This window comes from Zosterops lateralis (assembly GCF_965231275.1).
Source record: "Zosterops lateralis genome assembly, chromosome: 11".
NCBI classification, from domain to species: domain Eukaryota; kingdom Metazoa; phylum Chordata; class Aves; order Passeriformes; family Zosteropidae; genus Zosterops; species Zosterops lateralis.
Genome location: NC_139771.1, coordinates 19,885,718 through 19,910,559, shown reverse-complemented (window position 1 = coordinate 19,910,559; position 24,842 = coordinate 19,885,718). Strand labels below are relative to the sequence as shown.

The following is a 24,842-nucleotide window of genomic DNA, read 5'->3' as shown; positions in this document are numbered from 1 at the left end:
CTTTTTGGACAGAATTCCCCAGCGATCCTTTAATTACCCAATAAATTACAGACCACGTGCAGAATTATTAGGAAAATAATGCTCTAATAAATATGATCTTCCCAACTTACATGCAAATTGAAGCTTTGCCTTCCTGCTCAGAATTGTTCCAAATGAATTTGTGGCCAAACACTGGTATGTTCCAATATCCTGATTTTTATGTGGGTTATTGATTGCCAAGCTGCCTCCAACCAACCTGTAGTGATAACTCATGGTAAGATCAATATCTGTGCCATTTTGCTTCCACCTTTGAGGGGAAAAAAATCAAATTATGCTTATAATTTACAGAGCCTATTCATATTTATCTTAAATAGTGTGCTGTAGCATACCTGTAATGATAAAAATGTAGTTAAATATCATAAAATTAGATCATTTTTCACACACGACTGCTTCTTACATCAATCTTAATGATAGCAATAATGGTACTCTTTGGAAAAATCTTTACTTTAGTCACCCAAATGTCCACAAAAAGTAATTATAACTTATTCCCACAAAGTTATCCATTCACTCAGGAGGGGGGTTTATACCTTGCCTACAACTACATTATTTTTTATCATATGAGTGATACCTGAATGTGCTTTACAGCCCTTGCAAATGATTTAATCATGAATTTGGCAACAAAAATGCTTTGGAGATGTAGATCAGGAAGGATTGCACTTCAGAGGGCAGAACAAAAGCTGAAGGGGAAGTTTTCATACAGCAAGGCTGAGACTGACCATTTCATGATGAGAACTCTGCTGGTTTAAATCAGGATTTGTCCCTGTTAGTCCACTGAGCAGAAAATGGATTGTGTCTGCAACATGACCCAGCTGTTTGCAGATGTCAGAATACAATTTCTCTTTCAAAGAAAATCACTATTACGTGTTTCAGGAGGGGAATTTTTGTGGTTTTGCCATTGGTCACGTTAGGGATGGATTTTCCTTGCTCAATTGAGGGCCAAAGAAAGAATAAAGGACTCAGCCACTGAGGCCTGCAAGTTTTGGGTTTGTAATGCCAATTTTTAGGTGGTCAGCAATCTTAAAACTACACAACCAGGTGTTTTCTTCTCCTATTTTTTTTTAATCAGAGCCACCTCCTCAGCCTTTATCGTTTTTGATAAATTTATTTGTTAATTTGATTTTATCAGATTTTATCCTTTGATCTCTGGCTGTGATTCCAAACCCTCCATTGGGTGGAGGGTTCATACAAAAATTGCCAATGGCTCACTCTGGGCTCCTGGCAGTGCCCAAACCAAGGCCAACATCTCCTTGTCAGTTATCTGAAGGATCACAGCATAAAAATTATTCATTTCAAGTGATAATTATCCATTTCACTTGTTGTTTTGAAAGATTCTGTGAATTCACAGAAGAATTCTGTGACCAGACTCTAACATCATGAAATAATTTCTTTGCGTTGCTGTCTCCCCTTTTGTGCATCCACACTGAGAAATTTGGGTGCAACTCTCAACTCTCATTAATTCTTCCTACAAATTCCAGCTGGGTTTTTTGGTGTTTCTACACCTCACCTCTCCTCGATTCCTTTTTTGATATTTGCTTTAGCTGGTCCAGGTTTTGTTGTTATTTTGGGGTATTACCGTTAACACTTTGCCGTATTTCAGGATTTACATCCGCTCCAAGTCGTCTCAAGCTTTCCATTTTCTAATCTAAGATATTCTGGCATTTAATTTGCCAGTTCTCTTTAATTTCAGAATCAATCACTGAAATAACTGCTGTCATCATTGCATGGCTCCCAATTAAGGCCTCTAATTGTTTTTCCAAACAAACGGGAAGAACGTTGGTTTAGTTGCTGCAAATGAATTCTTCACAGTATCCCCATAATCATTCTAATCACCGTGCTACAATGATTATTAAACTTTGCATATAGATCAGGGGTTCAGCTCCTGGTGTGGGCTTTTTTTCCCTAATTAATATGTTTACATCACTGGAGGAAGAGAATTAATGAATTCATGTGGTAGACAATGATTTAATGACTCTGTGTGTTCTGCAGTGTATTAAATCACGGAAATCTGGGTAATTATTTTAGGGAGTTTTTAACATAAGCCCCTTAAGGCAGAGATCATCTATGTATTTTTTCTGAATTTTTTTTTCATGCAACCGTTGGGAAAATATTTTTTTCCTCAATTATAAGGAAATACATCCTGGATTTTTTTTCTTTCACCAATTGTTTCAGAACCTAAACTTTAAAAAATATCCTATATTCTGATGCAGAATTGATCAGTTCCCTTGGAGCCCGAGGGCTGTGAGTGGGTATATGCTCACACGATTTAATAAATTATCTTTTCACCGTGCTGCTATAACAAAAAATATCAATATTTTCATGACTTCATTGTGTGTTCTGTATTCCTTAGATTATTTGCATTCAAATGGAAATGTCCTGCCAAGACACCTGAGGCTTTCTTGTAATTGGGAAAAGGATTTGCAAAACTCCCCTTTATGTACAGCATTTCCAGTGAGGAGGAAAATGGGAATTTAAAAAACTCTTGCCTGTGAACAAGACAGGAGAAGGTGAAGGAGTTTTTAATCCCAGCCCACTTTAGAGGCAGAATCTGCACTAAACCAAGGACCAGCATTCCAGGGAACAAGGACACGAGGTCAGGGCTGCAATTTCTTCACCAAGGGTGGATTTTTGGGATTACTGGGACTCGTTCTCCAGCCTGATGCAATGATTATGAACATATTCGATGCCATTTTCAATCCTTACAGACTCTGTGCTCTGTTCCCTCCCTTTCATTTGTGTGTTCCGGTTATCCTCGTGCTGCTCGGCTTTGGATTGGATTGGAATCTCTTTATCTCCTTTTGGAGCAGGACTCTGTGTTGGGCTGGAATATTAAAATGTTGTTCTAAGCAATGATGCTTATGCTGCCCTTGGATTTATTTATTGGTTGCATTGGCTCCTCTCTGAGGAGATTATCGAGGGGAAAACACCCTCAATTTCCAACTTGCATGAAAATGCAGAATTGGGGGATTGCTCTGGGTATTGAATGGAAGTGCAGGGAAAGGGAGCACCTGAAATCAAACAAAAAAAAATCTCAAAATACTGCTGGAAACACTGCAGGGTGTTCATGGATAGGCTGAAGTAAAAAAAAAAAAAAAAAAAAAAAAAAATGCAAAATTCATTGAGTTAGTTGGTGACTGGTGACTATAACCAAAAAAGCTTAAGTGTCAAAAATGATAAATTTAATTTAAAAAGTTGTGTTTATTTACCACAACATCACACCAGGAGGTGCAGGAAAAGAGAGCACTTGAAATCAAACAAAAAAAATCTCAAAATACTCCTGGAAACACTGCAGGGTGTTCATGGATAGGCTGGAAGTAAAAAAAAAAAAAAAAAAAAAAAAGTAAAATTTGTTGAGTTAGTCGGTGATAAAGTCTCTGGTGACTATAACCAAAACAGGGAAATGCCAAAAATGATAAATTTAATTTAAACATTTGTGTTTATTTACCACAACACCACACCAGGAAGTGCAGGAAAAGAGAGCACCTGAAATCAAACCGAAAAAAATCTCAAAATACTGCTGGAAACACTGCAGGGTGTTCATGGATAGGCTGGAAGTGAAAAAAAAAAAAAAAAAAAAATGTAAAATTTGTTGAGTTAGTCGGTGATAAACCCTCTGATGACTATAACCAAAAAAGCTTAACTGCCAAAAATGATAAATCTAATTTTAAAAGTTGTGTTTATTTACCACAACATCACACCAGGAAGTGCAGGAAAAGAGAGCACTTGAAATCAAACAAACAAACAAAAAAAACCCCTCAAAATACTGCTGGAAACACTGCAGGATAGGCTGGAAGTTAAAAAAAAAAAAAAAAAAAAAAAAAAAAAAAAAAAGTAAAATTCATTGAGTTAGTTGGTGATAAAGTCTCTGGTGACTATAACCAAAACAGGGAAATGTCAAAAATGATAAATTTAATTTAAACATTTGTGTTTATTTACCACAACATCACACCAGGAAGTGCAGGAAAAGAGAGCACTTGAAATCAAACAAACAAACAAACAAAAAATCTCAAGATACTGCTGGAAACACTGCAGGATAGGCTGGAAGTTAAAAAAAAAAAAAAAAATCAAAAAAATGTGAAATTCATTGAGTTACTCAGTGATAAACCCTCTGGTGACTATAACCAAAAAAGCTTAAGTGCCAAAAATGATAAATCTAATTTAAAAAATTGTGTTTATTTACCACCAACATCACACCAGGAAACACCTGGAATAATATACCTGATATTACAGACAATTTTAACTTTATAAAAAAGACATAAGTGATAAAATTATATTTATCAGAACATTTATATGGATCCCTTAATGTCTTCAGAGACGTTTCCATCCATATTTTTATTTCCAGCGTAATCTGTGTTCTCTGCTACTTCCACAGGGAAAACTGTGGCTCATTTTTATTACTCAGCCCTTCCACCTGCAGCTTTACACAATTCTTGCCCTGTGCTTCTCACACACACAATATTTTGAGGAGGAGTTGCAAAAAAAAATTCTCACTACATTCTACAAGTCTATAAGAATAAAAGAGTACTTAGTAAAATAAAACTTTTAGGAAATGCTAAGCATTTTTTTTTATTTCAATAAAAGGCATTTATCAGCATATTTCTTGATGTAAAAAAAAAAATGCTAAATAGCAAATTAACTCATATCTAAGTTTCTTTCTGTTGGAATAGTTCTGTATTTCTGAATCAAAGAGAAACCTCCAGCAGTCCTTGCTGTTCTTGGCCATCACTCAGCAAAAGGAGATGATTAAAATTTCATACTGGGCTCGATTTGTCTCAAATTGTTGGAACTTTAAATGCACGGGCTCAATCCTTATCTGACAAAGGCAGCATTAGCTGTGGTGAAATCACAGAAAAGTGAAAAAGCTCCAGTCCTGGTGTAATTGCAGCCCTGATTGTCTGATAACTTTTAATTGACCTCGGGGGCTCCAGGTGTTGATTTCACATCCCTGGAGCCACTGAGGTTTGCAAAAAAAAATTGAAAATGGTGAAAAAAAACCCCCAAGGAATTTAATTAATGGGTGGGTAGAAAAAATTAAAGGTAAAATATTGATATAAAATATGGGATGGGGGAAAGTTCCCAACTCTGCTGCCTCTGCTCCTTGTGGGTGTGAAGAATCCATGGGGGGATAGAAAAATCCAGGATTTTTTTAGGAAGCTGCTTAAATATGAAACAGAAGGGTGGATTACCTAGAAAAGCTTGAAATTCATGGCCTGAACCAGTTGATGTTCGTGTTGAGAACAGGGAGAACAAATGGGAAATAAGTGAGGATTTCTGCTCACAGGAGGAGAAGATGCACTGTGAAAAGGAAATTAAAAGTTCCTTTCACAATGGAAATTAAGAGTTCCTTTCGCAAAGGAAATTTAAAAAAAAATTAAAGAAATTAAGGAAAATAAAGGAATTAAGAGTTCCTTTCATCACACAATGTCTGGGGACAAAAATCAAGCCCTGGAGTCCAAAAGCCAAGCTGTAACCAGTGGTGGCACTTCCCAGGAAAGGCTGTGGTGGGAGAGGTAAAAATCTCTTCACTAAATATTCCCTAAGAATTTGATAGGACACGATTTTCTTTCAAGTTCTGGCATGAATGATTTATTTTTTATATATATAATTTTCCTTCACCTCAACCATTATTCTGCCCATTATTTTCTGAAGAGAGCACCATGTCTTTGGTTTTTGTGGTGGGGTTTTTTGGGTGTTTGGTTGGTGTTTTTTTTTTTTTTTTTTTTTTGTTTTTTTGTTTTTTTTTTTTTAGGTTTTTTTTGTTATTTTTTAGGGTTTTTTTTGTTATTTTTGGAATTTTTGCAGGGTTTTTTGGGCTTTTTTTTTTTTTTTTTTTTTGTTTGGTTTGATTTGGGTTTTTGTATGTGTGTGTTTTTTGATAGTTTTTTTATTTTATTTTTTTTTTTCCTAGTTTTTGTTTTGTTGTTTTTTTTTTCCCCCAAGATTCCCAGCTTTTCCTCTTATCCAACTTGAATTTCCAGATCCTTGGGGCAACTATTTATATAGTAAATGATGAGTCCATAGTCACCGAATAAACAAAAAATCCTCTGTGCCAAGGTTTTATCAAGTGACTCTTGTAAGATATTGGAGCTGTTTCTCTAAACAAACACCATAAATATGCACAAGAAATGTTGGAATTAGAAAAGGGGAAAGATGTTGCTCTTCTGCTTTCAAAGCATTTATTAATGTCTGGAAAGTTTTATCAAGTGCAGATTCTCAGTGCTTCCATTTCCCCCATTTTTCACAGCTGTTCTGCAGATTCAGAATTAATTCTGTATTTTTTTTTTTTTTTAATACTTTTGGGACAATTTTCAATTATTTTCTTTTCCTATGTTAATTTTCTTTATGGCAAAGCAGCAAAAACCTTTTTTTTTTCATTCCTCAAATTCCCTCTAAACTCTGTACATTCCTGCTGTCAGCACTCACCAGATTTTTTGGGGTGTTTATTTCTGGTGGTGCAAAGACTAAAACACAATTCAGAGAGTCCCAGTGAGACAGTATTTTCCCCCAAGGTTGACTTCACCTGTAGTATGGCAGTGGATATCCTTTAGCTGTGCAGTTCAGGAGGATCTCTGCATTTGCTGAGCCCACGGAATAAGTGATATCATATGGCTCTTGGATAAAAATAGGCCCGTGAAGGGTTTCTTCCCCTGCGAAAGAAAAACAATAATTTAACATTAGATGTCTTTAGCGTGTCCTTCCACATAAAATTGTCCTTTGGAGTCCTTTGCTTTCAGCTGCAAGTTAAGCTCTGCTATTACACTCAGCACAGAATCCACCTCCAGACGTTGGGCTATTTAGGGGGAAATATTTCAAGGCTGATTGATAATAAAATCGCAGAGCTCAGGTGCTGCTGATTTATTTTGCAGGTGACAGTGAAGCTTCTTTGCATATTTCCCATGGCAGCTCTGTGGCCGAGTGTTAGATGTGCCCATCCACCTCATCCTCCATCAGGACTGGCACCAGGAAGGGATGGAATTGTGGAATTGTGGAATTGTGGAATTGTGTTCCTTGGTCACAGCACAATCTAAGGGAATCACTCACCAACCCTTCCCATCCCTTGAGATATTATTTCTGTACACTTTATATTTACTTTTTTACATTGGCCTGGGTTTAGGATTCTTGATTTCTTTTTTTTTTTTTTTTTTTTTTTTTTTTTTTTTTTTTTTTTTTTTTTTTTTGGTGTTTTTTTTTTTTTTCTTTTTTATTGGTGTTTGGGGTTTTTTTTCCATCCTTTTAAAACAGGAGTACCATCACATAATAAACCTTTATTTCATATCCAAAATGAAATGATTGATGGCAAAACAAACCAGAATTATTTCTATATTTCATGGTGGAGCAGGGGAGAAGACAATTTGTTCAGCAAACCAGGAGGGCAAAGCAGAGCAGCTCTCTGGGATGGTGCCTGGGTGTTTGAAGACTTTTTTTCCTCTGTCTCTACAATTGACCCTTTGGCTTGTCTTTTCTTTGGGAGGAATTTCCTTCCCTTCTGGGTTCATTTCTTCAATCCTTCTCGTTACCTTCCCAGAACTGCCAGGGAGAAGTTGTTCTGAAGCCACAAAGTGACCCAGGGATCATCGTTCTGCATTTTAAATCCCTGTACCTGCCTGGGCCAGTGGTGAACTGCCTGATGTATATAAAAACCTCTATTTCACCTCATAAAAATGTAAATATTTTGGTAAACCTGGGATTAATTTCCCTTTTTTTTTTTTTTTTTTTTTTTTTTCCTAAATGGAATTTAGACTCATTTGTCATTTGCAGACTATTGAATATTTTTATTTTATATTCCCTTCCCATGTCCTTAATGCAGCAGGCCCTTAAAGTGTAGAATAAGGACACAATATTTTCCAGCTCTTTTTCAGTGGACATGTCACAGCCCCTGTCACAAAAACTCTGCCCATGAATTTTAGCAAAGGCATCTCCTTGCTGTTGTTTTGTTTTCTCTTTAATATCCTTTCCTCGCTGGCTGATCTGCAGCAGAGAATAGCATCAAATTTGTGAGAAATGATGTGCACTCTCAGAGCCAATGGTGTCCTAGGAGTCCATCTCTTATTTATAGAAAAGGTCAGGCTGGTCATTTCTAATTTCCTGATGCATCCTTTTGTGTTTCCTATAGAGAATGGCCATATATTTCTTCTCCATCCTCCAGGTTCAATACAATCCCCATTATTTCTCCAGAGATCCACATGACAAATGCATTTTCATGGGGCTGTTTGCTTTTGTTAAGATTTAAATAGTTCAGATTTTTTTTTAAATCGATTGGAATATGAATATTTGATTAAATGTAGATAAAAATCATGTGTTGAATCCTCAGCGTGGTGCTTGAGAGTAAATATAAACTCTTGTTATGGGATGTTTGATAAGAAGTTAAAATGTATTTCTTTATGATGCCAAATCAGTTTGATCTCCATAAAGACCATAATTACCCCAGCCTGAATTCAAAGCTAAAGCAGGAAAATGAATCATCTTTCCTTCACTCATTACATGATATTGTCTTCAGCCAATGCAGGGATTAACACAGCGCTGATGGAAGAGGAGGAATCCTGTTCTTTTTCCAGAATTATGGAAAAACAGGGGGTGTCCCAGTTCTTCCCAATCACTTTTTTATAGGCAGGGGATGGACGTGTCACCCCCTGTCCAATGGAGTTAAAGAGGTTTTACTCAGCCATAACAAATATTTAAATATTTATGTTCTACCTCATCCAGACAGGGAGAAAGAGGAACAAATCTGGAGTTTGCACTTAATCAACTTAATTTCCTGGCAAATCCTGCTCCCTGTTCTTTCCTGTTTCTCACTCTGGTTGGTTTCATATTCAGCTCCTTGTGAGGTCTTTGCCCAGCTGGAAATGCAAAGGGGAACATCCCAGGAGCAGTTTAGGCTGGCCCAGCCCCAGTATGGATAACTCAGTAGCCAATATTGTAAATTAGCTGACTTTCATCCATTTCCTACACAGATCTTCCTCTTCATTAGGATTTTTTTGCAAATTGGAGTTGGAATTACCATTACTCCAAGCTGCTTGGTGATAACAGCAGAAAAAATCTGTTTGGTGAAACTCAGACTGTCCCAGAAACATCTTGATCTATTTGCAGGGAAAGAGTTTAGATTTGTCTGGGAAAATCAGCTCTGAGGAGCCAAACTCCAGAGGATTCACTGCTCCAGGAATGGGAATTCTGGTGGGCTGGGAGCACAGAGAAACTCTGGCTGCCCCATCCCTAAAAGATTCCAAGGCCACGTTGGACAAAATTTGGAACAACCTGGAATAGATCCTTATGAAAGATCATAAGGAGAAGTTTCTAAATGCAAAACTGCCATAATTCACATAAGCAAACCAGATAAGGAGGAATTTATCCAGGCTATTAAGTTCCAGGAAGGCTGTAAATTCCAGGGGTAGTGAGTTTCTAATGAATCTTTCTTAATGTGCCTTAGATAGAGCTTCATATCTGATCCAAAACATTAATATGACTTTATGGGCCAAAGCTGACACCTGATTAAGAGGCGTCTTTTAAATCAGTGTGATAGTAAAACACCTGCCAGCTCCAGCAAAAGGGATGGGACAGGTGAATTAGACCCTTCCCCCTTCTAATGACAGCAGGAAAAATTATGAAAAATCCAACTTAATCAAAATCTGTTTAATTTTTCAGCTGAAAATATGAGTAATTTTTAATTGGAAAATGTGGGGTTTATGGGACTCACAGATTTTTTAAATGTCATGGAGTTTTTCCCTGCAAAGAGCACTGGGTTGTTTTTTTTTGATTGAATCTTGTCAGAAGCAGAATGAAATTATTATTTCCCTGTCAAAGGCCTGGACCAGGGAGTTCAAGGACTTTAAAAGGAGCCTGATGCAAAATGAGAGGCAATGGATGAGACCCTGCTTGGAATCACCTAAAGTAACACAAAACCCTTCAAGGAGTCAGATTTTTACCCTTGGAGTGAAGATGGGAAAGATGAAGCAGAAAAAAACAGCCACAAAAATGTTCTGTGGAAATAAAAACAACTTGTTAGGAGACAGAGGATTCCCTCTGTCCCTCCCAAGTGCCACCCAACTCCCTGAGAGTGAAACAGCCACACACAGAAAATCAGATTAGATCTTATAGGTTTGAGCAAGGAGAAACAACCTCAGACCTGCAGGATTTTCCCAAAGGGCCTTCAACTTTCATGTGTTTTCTCCCTTCAGAGGCTGCTGTGCAGAGCTCCAGAGGCACAGGGGCTCCTTTCAAGTCTCAGCTTCTATGGAAAGAGTCAGATTGGGAGTGCTGGTGGGATTCCACACGTCTCTGTGAGCAGACACCGAACCAGGGAGACATTTATCTCCCTGTGATGTCGGGAGAAGAGGGAGCAGTGATGAGGCACACGAGGGGAAGCCCTGGCACTGCTGAAGTCGGAAAAACTCTCAGTAATGATGGGGAGTTTGGCACTCGAGCCCAGGGTTTATAAACGAAACTGTCTTTAAAATGACAGCCAAGAGCACGAGGCTTCTCTTTGACAGAATCGTGGATTTATTGCAGCTGGAAAAGACTTCCAAAGCAGCAAATCCATCCACCCCAGCACTACCACCATGTTCACCACTCAACTGTGTCCTCAAGTGCCACATCCACACTTTTTTTGAACACTTCCATTGCTGGTGATGCCACCAACTCCCTTGACAGCCTGTTCCAACCCTTCACAACCCTTTCCATAAGGAAAATTTCTCTAATATCCAATCTAAACCTCGCCTATCTCAACCTCCCCTGTCCAGGCTGCCCTGGACATCCTGTTCCAACCCTTCACAACCCTTTCCATAAAGAAATTTTCTCTAATATCCAATCTAAACCTTCCCAGTCTCAACTTGAGACAGTGGGAAAATTGTGCAGCTTCCTTGAGATTTGAAAAATAATGAAGGGAAGCAGATGAAAGGAGGACACAGCTGGAATCTGGCATTTCCCAGGAGCTGGAACTCCAAATGTCCCTTCCTTTGTCCCCTCTTCCCACGTGTGATGGGTGAAGTTTCCTGTGGCTCACTCAGAGAACCCCACTCTTGATTTGGGTTTGGAGACATAACTTTTATTTAATCAGGGCTCCTCCAGCCCTAAATGGCAGAGAAATTTGAAATGTTTTTAGCGAGTTGGTTCTGCATCCTGTCAATTGTATTCCTGGAGAAACGAGTCAAATATTCCAATATTTTTCCTGTTATTCAAATAGGATTTCTGTGGTGGGGCAGGCAGGGTGAGTGAGCAAACAACAGGCTCAGGTTATGGACTCACTGCACATTTCCCTTGGGTGTAAAAACAAAAACTCAAGCTATAAAATACGGATTTAATTCCTAATATAACCATTATTGTCAGAACCCAGCATAGGAAATTAGGGTGTAATATATCACAGGTGATAATTAAGGAAGTATTATGCAAAAACTGTCATAGCCATGAGAATTATGAGCCCTTTTCAATTATATATATATATATATATATAGTGACAAAAGATTTTTGTCAAAATGTGATACTCCCAACATTTTTTTTTTATGAGTTCTATAATAACCAGCATTGCTTCAACACTTTCTAGGAATATATTTGGGTAGAAATGAATTTATTACCCATCTAATCTAGATACACACATTCTAATCCCAAAATAATTTAGGATGGATCCCTAAATGCCAAAATATGATGTTTTCTCCTGATGTCACCCCAAGTGGAGCAATCAAACCTCAGATTTACAGGATTCTGTGCTCCACACAAACCCCCAAATATTCCCTAAAGATTCCAGAGCAGGAGTTCAAGTTGCAGAGAAGGAAAATTGCTCCTAATGGATGGGGTTGTGGAGAGCAGGCAGTGGAGCTGCACTGATTTAAGCTTTCAGTGAGAGATGAGCACAGATTTATGAACAATTCATTGTGGGGATGTGTGGAGCAGCGCTCCAGGAGAGGGGCCATAAATACACAATGTGTCACCTGCATTAATAATGGAATATTTTACTTTAAAAATAAAATAAACAAACCTGTGAGCAACAGTGCTGAAATTCCTACCAGAGCCTGACTCTTTTTTGGCTTTATGAAAAGATTTCCTGAGGACTTTGTGCTGTTGTGGGAGATGCAGAAAGTGAAATAAGAGGTGAAAAATCACTTTTTCATTAGTGTGGGTGATTTGTTTCATGTCATGAACTTGGGCACGGCCTTCAGATGGAGAGCTCTGGTGGAACAGACACCTAATTATGGAGACAAATATCCCTGATGAAGTTGGAGGGATGTGCCTTTTCTGATGGATACCAATCCTGACGTGGCCCCTTCTCAATGAAATTTCATCTGTTTTTTGTGTGTCACCAAGCGAGATGAATAAATAATAATGAACCTTTTCCAATCTATTGCACGGGCATTTTGTTCACTGTAATTTCAGTTCTAAGGGAGCCCCAGATCCAGTGACAGATTCTGTTTGCTGCATTGTACTCCTGTAATATTCATTTGGCACTGCTGCCAAACTGACTGAAGGCCTAATTCAATAATTTATACTACAGGAAAAGATAACAGCTATATCATTTAATATCCTGCCACTTAAATAAAGCCAGCTCTTCGCTTTTTTTTTTTTTTTTTTTTTTTTTTTTTTTTTTTTTCTTTTTTCTCTAACTTTTCTCTGTTTAAAATGTAACTGTGCTTTGCTCTTTTAGAGGATGGGGAGTAATTAAGCTCAGGGGATTTTTGTCATTGGAATTTTGTGTGACGACTCCCAAATTTCATTGATAGAAATGAAAAAAAAAATGTCAAAGCCTTATTAATGTGAGAGGGTGAAACATTGACTTGAATGAACACATACCAACATGAGAAATTGCAGTTGTGCTTATACAGAAAACAATGGAAAAAAAAAAATAAAGGAATTTGGGGAAATTTCAGACCCTTTTGAGCCTTTACAATTCTTTGCTCAGGTGATTTTTGTCATTGGAATTTTGTGCGACAATTCCCAAATTTCATTGATAGACGCCCTGTCAAAGCCTTATTAATGTGAGAGGGTGAAACATTGGCTTGAATGAACACATACCAACATGAGAAATTACAGTTCTGCTTATACAGAAAACGAGGGGGAAAAAATAAAGGAATTTAGGGAAATTTCAGGCCCATTTGAGCCTTTAAAATTCTTTGCTCAGGTGATTTTTGTCATTGGAATTTTGTGTGATGACTCCCAAATTTCACTGATAGAAATGAAAAAAAATGTCAAAGCCTTATTAATGTGAGAGGGTGAAACATTGACTTGAATGAACACATAACAACATGAGAAATTGCAGTTCTGCTTATACAGAAAACAATGGAAAAAAAAATAAAGGAATTTGGGGAAATTTCAGACCCTTTTGAGCCTTTACAATTCTTTGCTCAGGTGATTTTTGTCATTGGAATTTTGTGTGATGACTCCCAAATTTCACTGATAGAAATGAAAAAAAATGTCAAAGCCTTATTAATGTGAGAGGGTGAAACATTGACTTGAATGAACACATAACAACATGAGAAATTGCAGTTCTGCTTATACAGAAAACAATGGAAAAAAAATAAAGGAATTTGGGGAAATTTCAGACCCTTTTGAGCCTTTACAATTCTTTGCTCAGGTGATTTTTGTCATTGGAATTTTGTGTGATGACTCCCAAATTTCACTGATAGAAATGAAAAAAAATGTCAAAGCCTTATTAATGTGAGAGGGTGAAACATTGACTTGAATGAGCACATAACAACATGAGAAATTGCAGTTCTGTTTATATAGAAAACAACGAGAAAAAAATAAAGGAATTTAGGGAAATTTCAGGCCCATTTGAGGTCTCTACAATTCTTTGCTCAGGTGATTTTTGTCATTGGGATTTTGTGTGACGATTCCCAAATTTCATTGATAGACGCCCTGTCAATGCCTTATTAATGTGAGAGGGTGAAACATTGGCTTGAATGAGCACATAACAACATGAGAAATTGCAGTTCTGCTTATACAGCAAACTAGGGGGAAAAAAAAAAAGGAATTTAGGGAAATTTCAGGCCCATTTGAGCCTTTAAAATTCTTTGCTCAGGTGATTTTTGTCATTGGAATTTTGTGTGATGACTCCCAAATTTCACTGATAGAAATGAAAAAAAATGTCAAAGCCTTATTAATGTGAGAGGGTGAAACATTGACTTGAATGAACACATAACAACATGAGAAATTGCAGTTCTGTTTATATAGAAAACAACGAGAAAAAAAATAAAGGAATTTAGGGAAATTTCAGGCCCATTTGAGGTCTCTACAATTCTTTGCTCAGGTGATTTTTGTCATTGGAATTTTGTGTGACGATTCCCAAATTTCATTGATAGATGCCCTGTCAAAGCCTTATTAATGTGAGAGGGTGAAACATTGACTTGAATGAGCACATAACAACATGAGAAATTGCAGTTCTGCTTATACAGAGAATGAGGGAAAAAATAAAAGAATTTGGGGAAATTTCAGACCCATTTGAGGTCTCTACAATTCTTTGCTCAGGTGATTTTTGTCATTGGAATTTTGTGTGACGATTCCCAAATTTCATTGATAGACGCCCTGTCAATGCCTTATTAATGTGAGAGGGTGAAACATTGACTTGAATGAGCACATAACAACATGAGAAATTGCAGTTCTGCTTATACAGAAAACGAGGGGGAAAAAATAAAGGAATTTGGGGAAATTTCAGACCCATTTGAGCCTTTACAATTCTTTGCTCCCACCCAGTGACTCTGGAAAAAGAAAGAAAAAAAGGAGAATTTCTGCACTCAAAGATCCAGCCACACTGGAATGGGGAGAAATGATGGGAAATGCTGGTTTGCAAATAGTTTGAACTACCCAAAACAAGCAGTGACTCATCTTTGTTTCCAGAGGCCACACTTGGTGATCCCCATTTATGCTCGACAGGAAAATTGTTGTAATGTGAAGTTGTACTTTGGTTCTGCAGCATCGACAGTCCCAGACCTTGTAGAAATCCAGATACAATCTCCGTTCTACAGCACAGTAATGCAGGTGGGTGTTTAAGCTGCTTGTACAAGTTATTTAAATTTGGTTTATTTATTTTGAATCGCTGGAACAAAATGGCTCCTTTGCAGATGCTTGTTTTTCTCACAGGAGCTGAAGGAAGAGGCACGAATTAAACCAGGCAGGAATTAGCTGTAAGACCCTGCCATCAGCAGCGATTTTATATGGAGATAACAAGGTTTATATCCTGGGATAACACTTTAGAAATAATTGAGATCGTGAAGATAATAGAAAAAAAAAAAAAAACATGTGGAGACCATTTATTTTTGTAGCCCAAATTACTGCCACGGCAAAAAAAAAAAATTCCTCAGGACACAGGAAGATCTGATAGAGAAATTTCAGGCTGCCACCTACTTCTTGCTTTCAGATGATTGATAACTCAGGAAGAAAATCTTGGGCTATAAATCATCTCAAGCAATGATCCAGGCAAGATTAAAAAGCTCTTTATTTTCTTGCACATAATTGAAGAGGAATGCAAGGGATATTTAAAAGGTTTTAAACCTAAGGCAGGTCCTGATTTAAATTAGATTATTCAGGCAGGATATTATCAAAATATTTATTGTATTGACTGACTGATTTGAATGCATTTGTCATCACAGTACTGGCATCCAATTGAAAGACCAAAACTAGATCTGGAACTTAAACTTTTGGGAAAAAAATGGTCTTTTTAAACCAAAAATCAGGTTGCAAAATTAACAATTGGCCAATGAAGATCTACCTGAGATAGATCAGACCTCACGTAGCTTTGTTGTTTGGATAAAGATGAATTTTCCTGGCCAGCAGCACCTGTAGATGTGCCTCATCTTGAGAATATTTATGTTTAATTCTTATTTTGGCATCCTGGGAAAACAAAACAAAAAAAAACCCCAAACCTCTCAACTATCATGAGCAGCAGAAGGGAAATAGAGATTTAAACATCAAAATGTTGGGATTTGATGGGACTTTATCCTTTGACTCCTCCTGCATTCCAGAGACCTGCTGAAAACAGGGAGGTGCAATCACTCCCCAGGAAAAGGCAGCACCATCCTCTGCTGTGGAAAATCTCAGGCAAGGAAAACATAATTAGCATTGTATATTCTGTTATTGTGTCTAGCACTCTGAAAGCTCCCAGGCACTCTCCGAATAAATAGAATAAACAGAGATGAATGAAACTGAACTCTGCTAAATATCATCAATGAGGATCTGCTTTATTACTGGCAATTAAGGAGGGAAAGTCAAAACACAAGCTCTCATTATCACTCATTGATTAAAACCCAGTTAGAACATTGCAGTCCCCACCAGCCCACTGCTCTGCTCGTTCCGCATTTCAGCACAGAAAACAGCACAATACTTCAGAAATAATTAGGAACACAGAGTTAGTGATCAGCCTTAATGTTCCCCAATAAAATTGCCAAGGCAAATGATTACGGATCAGCCAAAAGACACTATTTGAAGTTGTCATCTTTTGTGGCTGTTTAATATCTTCGTGATGATTTTTTTTTTTTTTCCCAAGCAAACGCAAATGAAGTTAAAAATCTTTCCAGTAATGGCACCCTGGATTTCAGCAGAAGCCACAAGTGTAACTTTGCAAATGTTCTTTTTCTTTTGGAAAGTGACTGCCAGCCATCGAGTTGCTCAGGCAATTTTTGTCTCCACTCTCTATTTTAAAGGAGCTAATATCAACATTTCTGATGTAGAACAAGCTGGGAATGTCTCACTGTCAAAATTACTGTGCTTTTCCATTCAAGGGAAAAATGACCTTTATCTGATGTGTTCGCCAAAAAAAAAAAAAAAAAGTAAAAAAGAATTGACAGCATAAACAACAAAACAAAACAGAGCTGAAAGGAGAGGGGAAATACAGAATGATGGGGCTGCACCAAAATCCTGCCTTGGAGCAGAGATGGAAAGGGAAGGGATCAGCAGGAAGAGCTGCCAGCCAGGGACACGGGAGGTGGGAATGTTGCTGGCCAGGTCAGCAGGCTGAAAATCCAGGGAAAACTGGAAATAATTCCATTTAGGCACTGCCTTTCCTCTCCTAATGCTGATGTTTGGCTGATGTTGTTGTACACCAAAATGAAGAAGGCTGAAAATGACTCCTTTATTGTTGGGATGTGTCTCCCTTTTATACTATTTCACACAGACCAATCTGATTGGTGACACAAAGACAAACCTCTTCACTCCCATTGGTCAGAGCAGAGGGACAGCAAGGAGAAGTCCCTCCTAGGGAAAGGAATGAAAACATAGGTAGAGTTTACAAAACATTTCTCTTGTTTACAGAAAATTCTTTGGGTTAAGAATTTCAGAAAACCAAAACATCTCACGCACAAAAGCAGGGCTACATTTGGCACCACTTTAAAGCTGCACAGAAAGAGCAGCAGCCCAAAAATGGGGTTGGAGTGTCCCTGTTGACCCTTCCCAGGGCTCTCACTCCCGAGAGGAGCCTGGAGAGCACAAAGTGCCAGGACAGGGGAAGAGTTTGCACCATTTGTCCTCCTGTGCAAATTTCCAGAGGGAAACCAGAACCTGAAATGCTTTTCATATGCAGATATGAGAAATTCCATAACTCTGGCAGCTGTTCTGTGGCCGGTGCCAGTTTAGCTGCTCTTAACTCCTCCCTTTTATCTCTGCTTTCATTATTTGTTAAAATCCAGCCATTTTAGGAAACAGGAATGATTTAATATAAAAAAAATATATTATTTTCATCAACTTTTACAAGCTGTAATTTCCAATCAAGCCTTTGCCTATTCTACCATCAAAATTATTTCACAAACCTATTTTTTTCCAGCTGGGATTTACATTGATCCCTCTATATTTTGGTTTTTACCCCTTGCCCATTATTTCAACTCTCTGTTTTTTAGGAAGCTTTAAAAAAAATTAATTTATTTATTTTTCCCCACATGGAAACATTCAGAAAGGACACGAGTGCAAGAGAAAAAGTGAGTCCAAGTTTAGGATTTCTCAGTCCATTGAGTTCTCTGTGATTTTGTAGAATTTTGCTGCTTGGGTAGGAAAACAGAAATAAAAAATCAGACAATCTGCAGTGAGAATGGCCTGATGGGAGCTTTAGCACCAGGCCAATAATGAAATGCAGGGAAAACATTTCATATCTATTACTTTGGGGTGATTTTTCCTCTAATCCAAAAATCACAAAACCGCCGTAATTCCGCGGAAATCTCGCACACTTGGCTGGCAGATTTTCCCCAGCTCTAGGAGGAACTGATAACAGGCTGCTGAATTACTGCTTAATAAACCACTAAATGAGTGCCATCCAAGATAACGGGGCATTAAATGACGGCCATTCAGGGAAAAAAAAGTAGAAGTGCAGAGAGAAATGCAAGAGGACTCTCTGCATGGAGGGAAATTGGATTAGGCATCTCGTCTCTGCCAGTGGTGGAATTCCAACTGCAGCAGATTTAAAAAAAAACAAAAAACAAAAAACAACAACAACAACAAAACAAACAAAACAAAACAAAAACAAAATCAAACCAAAAAAAAAACCAAACCAAAACAAAACCAAAACAAAAACCCAAAAAAACCCAAAAAACCCCAAACCCCCCCAAAGAACAAACAAACAAACAAAAAAAAAACACAACAAAGAGTGTTTTGATGCCAAAGAAAGGAGGACACTCGATGTAGGGGCTGGTTCTTGTTGTTTGAGCTGGGACAGAATGTTTAAATTGTGGGGGTAATGTGAGCAGTGAAATGTAATAAATGCAAAGGTAAAATGAAAGGAAGTGCAAAGATGAAGTTCAAAGAGTGGAAATAATATATGGATGAGATTATAAATCAAGATAAATCAAGAGATGTAGAGATGGTGGAGAGTTTCAGGATGAGAAGACCAAAGGGCAAGTGTTGAATTCAGGCTGGATCCATTGAGCAAGAATGGTTTGGGCTGGAAAGAATCTCAATTCTATCCAGTCCCACCTTCCTGTCATGGGATGGGACACTTTCCACTGTCCCAGGCTGCTCCAAGCCCTGTCCAACCTGGCCTGGGACTTCCAGGGATGGGCAGCCAGCACTTCCCTTTTCCCCAGATTTCTGTGGGATCTCAGAGTAGAAGTGCCTGTCCTTCCCTAAGGATTAAACCCTGATCACAGCACAGAGGTGTGTGAGGAGCTGCCCTGCTCCTGCCATCCATCACATCACATCACATCCCATCACAGCACATCCTGCTGCCATCCATCTCCAGCAGAACTTGTCCCACAAGGCTGGGGACACATTTGCTTGACTTGTGGTCGTTGGGAAATTGTCTCCTCCTGACTGATGGTGGCCGTGCCCACGGTGCAGCTTCACCAGCAGAGTTATGACAAACCTGCCCAAGGCCATAATTCTGGGGAATGACATAATCAATGATGGATTCGGCTCTAATTCCAGGAGATTCAGACTGCAGAGTTTTGAGGCAAAGAGAGGAGGGTGTTCCATGTTCCCTCTCCTCAGTAATTGCATCCGACTGGATTTACAGCACGTCCTGTTTCACCACATTCATTTTCTGCCTGTTGGTGTTTTCACATTCCTTAATATCTTGGAAACTATTTAGACATCTGCATAGTCAGATGTCAGTGAAACAAAATAAATGTCAGTGAAACAAAAAAAAAAAAGTCAGTGAAACAAAATGTCAGTGAAACAAAAAAAAAAAAGTCAGTGAAATAAAATAAATTTTTGTTTCCTTATTTTAACTTGCACTGGACATCCACCTTTGGGCTGATAACAATTCTCTTGGTCCCAATTTTTCCTATAAATTAGTTGTGTATATGCACAAGCATTTTGCATATATCAAACTGGGACAGAAATCTTGATTTAGGTTTGGTTTCCTTAAAATTTGCTTTGGATGAATTTCTGTTGATCATGTGGTCCAGATTTTTATCCAAAACTTTTAACCCAAGTTATTTCAAGGTACAAAAAGTGAATCAGGCTGGATTCTGCTCACAGGGTTTTGTTCTTTTCCATACAAATTCTATGTGCTCACCTTTCTTAATCCGTAATTTATTTTATTTTATTAATTAAGAATTTGGGCATTTCTCTGGGAAGGAGAGGTTCAATAATACATAGAAATTTTGCTCTCTAAATCTCACTGCGCACTCTTAGTTTTATGTGATTATTCTTAGATTCTCTGAAGAAAAGACATTGTTGTTCCCTGCCAGTGAACACTGAAAGTCAGTGGCATCACTGGCAATAAAACCATGTTAATTTGCAGTCAGGCTGGTGGGATATTAATGAGGTTTACCTTTCTTTAAGGCAAATTTGTGGAGCACATGTGCAGCACCATTTTAATTGCAGCACCACACATAATTTTGTGTATCGCCAACTTATCTCCTGGAGAGGCTGGGGGTTAATTGAGTGAATAAAATAAATGTAGACTAATTAGGAGATGACAAGTTATAGCTGATAAGGTCACTTGTCAGGCAAATATGAATTCAATATCTGTTGCATAAATGGTTACATTTTCTCTGGCCTAAAGCAAACTATTTGTGTTTTGCAAACTCACAAATGTACAAGGAAGACTCAGAGAAAAGTCTTTTATTTCTACCATGTGCAGTGTAAATCAGAATAAATCTAAATAGAAACAGCAGTTGGATGTATCACATTATATTCTGATTTAAGTTGCATTATACCATCAGTGATTTTAGTAGCTTCAGACTAATATGACTGAAATAAGAATCTGCTTAATGCTCAATAAGTTACTAGAGAATAACCTCTGCAGTTCTGTTGACATTGTATTGATACCCGTTTTGTTTTTTTTTTTATAAGCTGTAGGTAAAGTAATAAATCATCAAAAACTATTTGGTATAAGTGTATGAAGTGAGACAATGTTAGAGGATGAAGAAATTACATTCCATAAATCACGTTGGGGCTGGGGGGAAAGGCCTCCTGAGCACGTGAGGCAAAGTTTGGATAGATTTTACTCCAAAGTGCTCTAAATTTTCTGGGGTGAGCTCAGGGCACTGAGATGGAGACAACCCCAAGGTTTGGGAGGGAGAAGTGGCAGCCTGGGAACCTGCTGGGTACAAACAAAACAAACCCCAGCCTGGCCAAGGGCACCCAGCAATTCCACAGAGGAGAAACCAACCCCAAGGGACAACATGGTCTGATTTTCTAACAGGTTACTGTTTCCCCACACAATTCTCCCAAATGATAACGGGCTTTGCATCTGCTTTTGTGGAAATCCAGTGGCAAACAACCCACCCAGGCTGGAGATCAGTGCCCAGAAATGGAAAGAATCTTCCATTGGCTTTGGAATGATGCTGGAGTGATGCCTGAATTCCTGCCTGCCTCAGATATTTCTTCCTTGGGGTGCAGGGATGCTGATGGAAATGTCCCAGGCCAAGTTGGACAGGGCTTGGAGCTCCCTGGGATAGTGGAAGGTGTCCCTACACATGGCAGGGATGACACTGGATGAGTTTTTAGCTTTTTCCACCACTCTGTGATTCCACGACAAAAGAAAGGTGAATCTGCTGCCTGTGTGCACAGGTTTGTGTCAGAACAGCTCCAGCACAAATATCTGCACCTTTTTTACACCTTTTGTGCACTGCCCTAAAATGGCTGCAGAAAGAATTGCACAAAAATAAACACTTTTTTCCCTGCTTTTCCTCAAACTGCTGCAATATTCAGGATATGTCGGAGGTTCTGTCACTCCTGCTAATGCCTGACACACACTTAGAGCCCTCTGGCCATTAATGGGAGTTTTCACTCCTGGCTCAGGAGTGACCTTTGTGTGTCTTCTGTTTGTCTGGCAGGCAAAGTGAGTAAAGTTCCCAGGCAAATAACAAAGTGGTGTTGCTTCTTCAGAGGAAATATTACCCCAGCAAACAGCGTGACAGATCTGATCTCACGGATGTTCTGTGCAGAGAAGACAATTTAAAGCCACAGCGATTTCCTCGCTGATACCTTGAAGAGTTGGGATTTTTCAGTCATCTTTCACTTTTCTCTCAGAACTCTCCTCCTCCTGTAGTTTTTGGGAGCATTGAGGACAATTATTCTGTTTCTAAAGAGCTCCAGGGCTGCGGTGAAAGGTGCATTTGTCATTACAAATATCTTTGTCCACGAGAACTTTTCATTCCCCACCAAGAGCAGCTCCCACCACGGCAAAGCTCAAAGGAGTTTGATTAAAAGAGCTGATTTCTAAGTCGAAATGAATGAGTTACAGGTAATTAGAGCAGGCTGAGAAGCAGGACAATGATGTTTGGAGCTAAACAATGTCACACACAGCGCCTTAATTAGCAGCAAAAGTGATTTAGCAAAGTAATATTGTAATTCCAATCCAATTGCTACAAATTATTAATAACGATAAGCATGGAATAACCGAGATCCACTAATGATGAGATGCAATATCTGTCACAGGAAAACATAGGGCCCCTTTAATAATGAGATTGTAATTAGAATAGAACAATAAAGCAGATATTAATATTGAATACAGGGCGAAATACTGGCTATGCTATGCAGAAGGGAGAAAAGTGCTGTCACAAAAACTCTGCAAGGGTCTAAATATCAAATATATCAAAATAAAGTTGATAAATTTTCCTCGTGCTGCAAACCAGGTGGGAATTTAGGTGATGTCTGACCCATAGAACAAGAATTGGCACCTCTGGGTGGACTTGGCACAAAGGGGGAAGCAGAGAGGAAATGGGGGCTGCAGGTCCCTGTAGGAACATCTGTGGACGGCAGGGAGAGGGAACTCTGCAGAGCTGAGATATTCTAGAAACAGGGGGGTTTATTGCAAGGGTTGTGGGTAAAAAGGGCTTTGCCTTCAGCCACCAGCCTGGGCTGGAGGGAACCCCAAAGAGAAAGAGAGAGAGGGTGTGAGGTGAGGGAGGTAAAAGAGCTGAGAGGGGTAAGAGGGGTAAGAAGAGTGCAGGGGTCAGAGTGGTAGAAGAGAGAGCAAGGACCCTGTTCCAATCCATTCTCTCTCCTTTTGTGTTGAATATTCTAATTTACAGTGACCAACCAGTGCGAGATACAAAACCTACAAACTTTGCACATAGCTTATGAGAATTACTACATCACCACATCATCCTGTATTCTAAACTCTAAAGAGACTTTTCTTACCCACCTTTTCCCTGATGCCTTGGCAGGGTGGAGAGGGGCTGCACCCTTGGGTCCTTTTGTTTTCTGTCCTTCCACCCATCTCCAGCTCATCCCCGTCTTCCTGCCTGCCATGATCACATCTCAGAGCTGCCCTTCATTTCTATTTCACTCACAGGTTTTACATCTCCAGTATTTCTTACCAGGCAATCATATCCACAAGCCCTTCCTGTCCCATCTTTCCCAACACTCTACAGGCAATTTTTTTGTGGCAATCACAAGATTTCCTCTCATACATTGGGATGAAAAAACCTCTCCAAAGCCCAAGAGGTTTATTTTTGTAATGTAGGCACGAAAACCACGGCCTAAATCATCCTGAGGGGCTGGAAATGACTCTGGGAGCTCAAACATTTTCTGTCCCAGGCAAGCACCAAACATTAATAATAATAATAATAATAATAATAATAATAATAATAATAATGCATTTTAAAAAAAGAACCTTTTTGTGTATTAATTTTTTTTGCTGCCAAGAGTCCAGAAGAGAAAACACCAATTTTTGAACCCCCTCCCAGTTGGAGTGGGGATTGTGGCAGCAAAATTTCCCCAGGAATGTCAAGTGGGTGTGAACGCAGCGAATTCCAAGAAGTTTTCAATGTTAATTCCTGCCCAACAAAAAAACACACACACAAATAAACAGCAATCAATGGGTGCTAAATGAAAAAGAAGTAGCAAATCAATAATTCCCCGACGTTTTTATTTTCCAGTTTCTGCAAACAATGGGAGGGATGACCAGCCTGTGATTAGGTAAATTTTGCAGATGTTGTTGCAGCACTTAAAAGTTTCTGGGCAAGGTCTTCACCTTGTCAGGGTTTTCATGTCAAAATAAAGGAGAGTTAATTTTTTGAGGTGGTTTTTTTGTGGTTTTGGTTTGGTTTGGGGTTTTTTTGTGTTTGTATTTTTTTTGGTTTTTTTTGTTTGTTTGGTTGGTTGGTTTGGTTTTCTTTGGGGGTGTTTTTTTTTGTTTTGTTTTGTTTTTGTTTGTTTGTTTGTTTGTTTGTTTGTGTTGGTTGGTTGCTTGCTTGGTTGGTTGGTTGTTTTTTTTGGGCTTGGTTTTTTGGTTTGGTTTTGGTTTTTGGGGGGGGGTTTTTTGTTGATTTTTTGGCTTGGTTTGGTTTGGCTTGGCTTGGTTTTTTTGCATTTCCAAGGTCTGATTTTTAGAGGAAAAAAAAAAAAAAAATCTCATTTCTGCGAGTGGAGAATTATTCTTCAACTGGGTTTCTCTTTGTTTCATGTAGGACGTGGATAATTCTTGAGGTTCCTTCCAACCCAAGCCCTTCAATGATTCCATGATTTTATGGCCATCATTCTCTCCATAATAAAATCTCAGGTTTCAAGTGTCAGATCTTTAATCGAGACATTGGTTGTGGAGATAAGAAGGGAGTGGATTTGGTTCTTAAACTTCAAAAAAATCCATATTGGCAACTCTGAAATGGGGAATCTCAAAATTCAGGTTCTCTGGTCAACATGTGCCAAGGCCTTGACCCTTTTTAGGGAACAATTTATCTCTAAATTCTGATCTAAACCTACTCTTTGTTCAAGCAATTACTTAACACCAGCAATTTTCCTTGAAGATTTTGTGCTTCAATAAACTGTTTCTGTAATATATTATTGTGCCTTCTTAAATTTAATTTCTTTATACTTAAATTTGCCATTGTTGACAATAGAAAATGCTGAAAATATTTGGAGTGTTTAATCACCTGCTAATTTCAACTTCTTGGCAGTGATAATAAAGTAAAATTGAATTGTCTTTGAAGCTGTTACAACAAAAAAAGTGTAAA

At 38.5% G+C, this 24,842-nt stretch overlaps 1 protein-coding gene across 3 annotated transcripts in view; it reads right to left on the bottom strand.

Annotated features, from left to right (window-relative positions):
• The window catches only part of CNTN6 (contactin 6), a 131,057-nt gene that overhangs the window by 76,783 nt on the left and 29,432 nt on the right, over positions 1-24,842 (bottom strand). For 2 of the 3 annotated variants that reach the window (XM_083869763.1, XM_083869765.1), the window contains 2 exons: positions 6,557-6,683; positions 111-286 (listed from right to left, as the gene is read on the bottom strand). In XM_083869763.1, coding sequence (XP_083725889.1) covers positions 111-286; positions 6,557-6,683 — 303 coding nt within the window. The remainder of the gene's footprint in view (positions 1-110; positions 287-6,556; positions 6,684-24,842) is intronic. The other variant, XM_083869764.1, reaches the window with a different exon arrangement.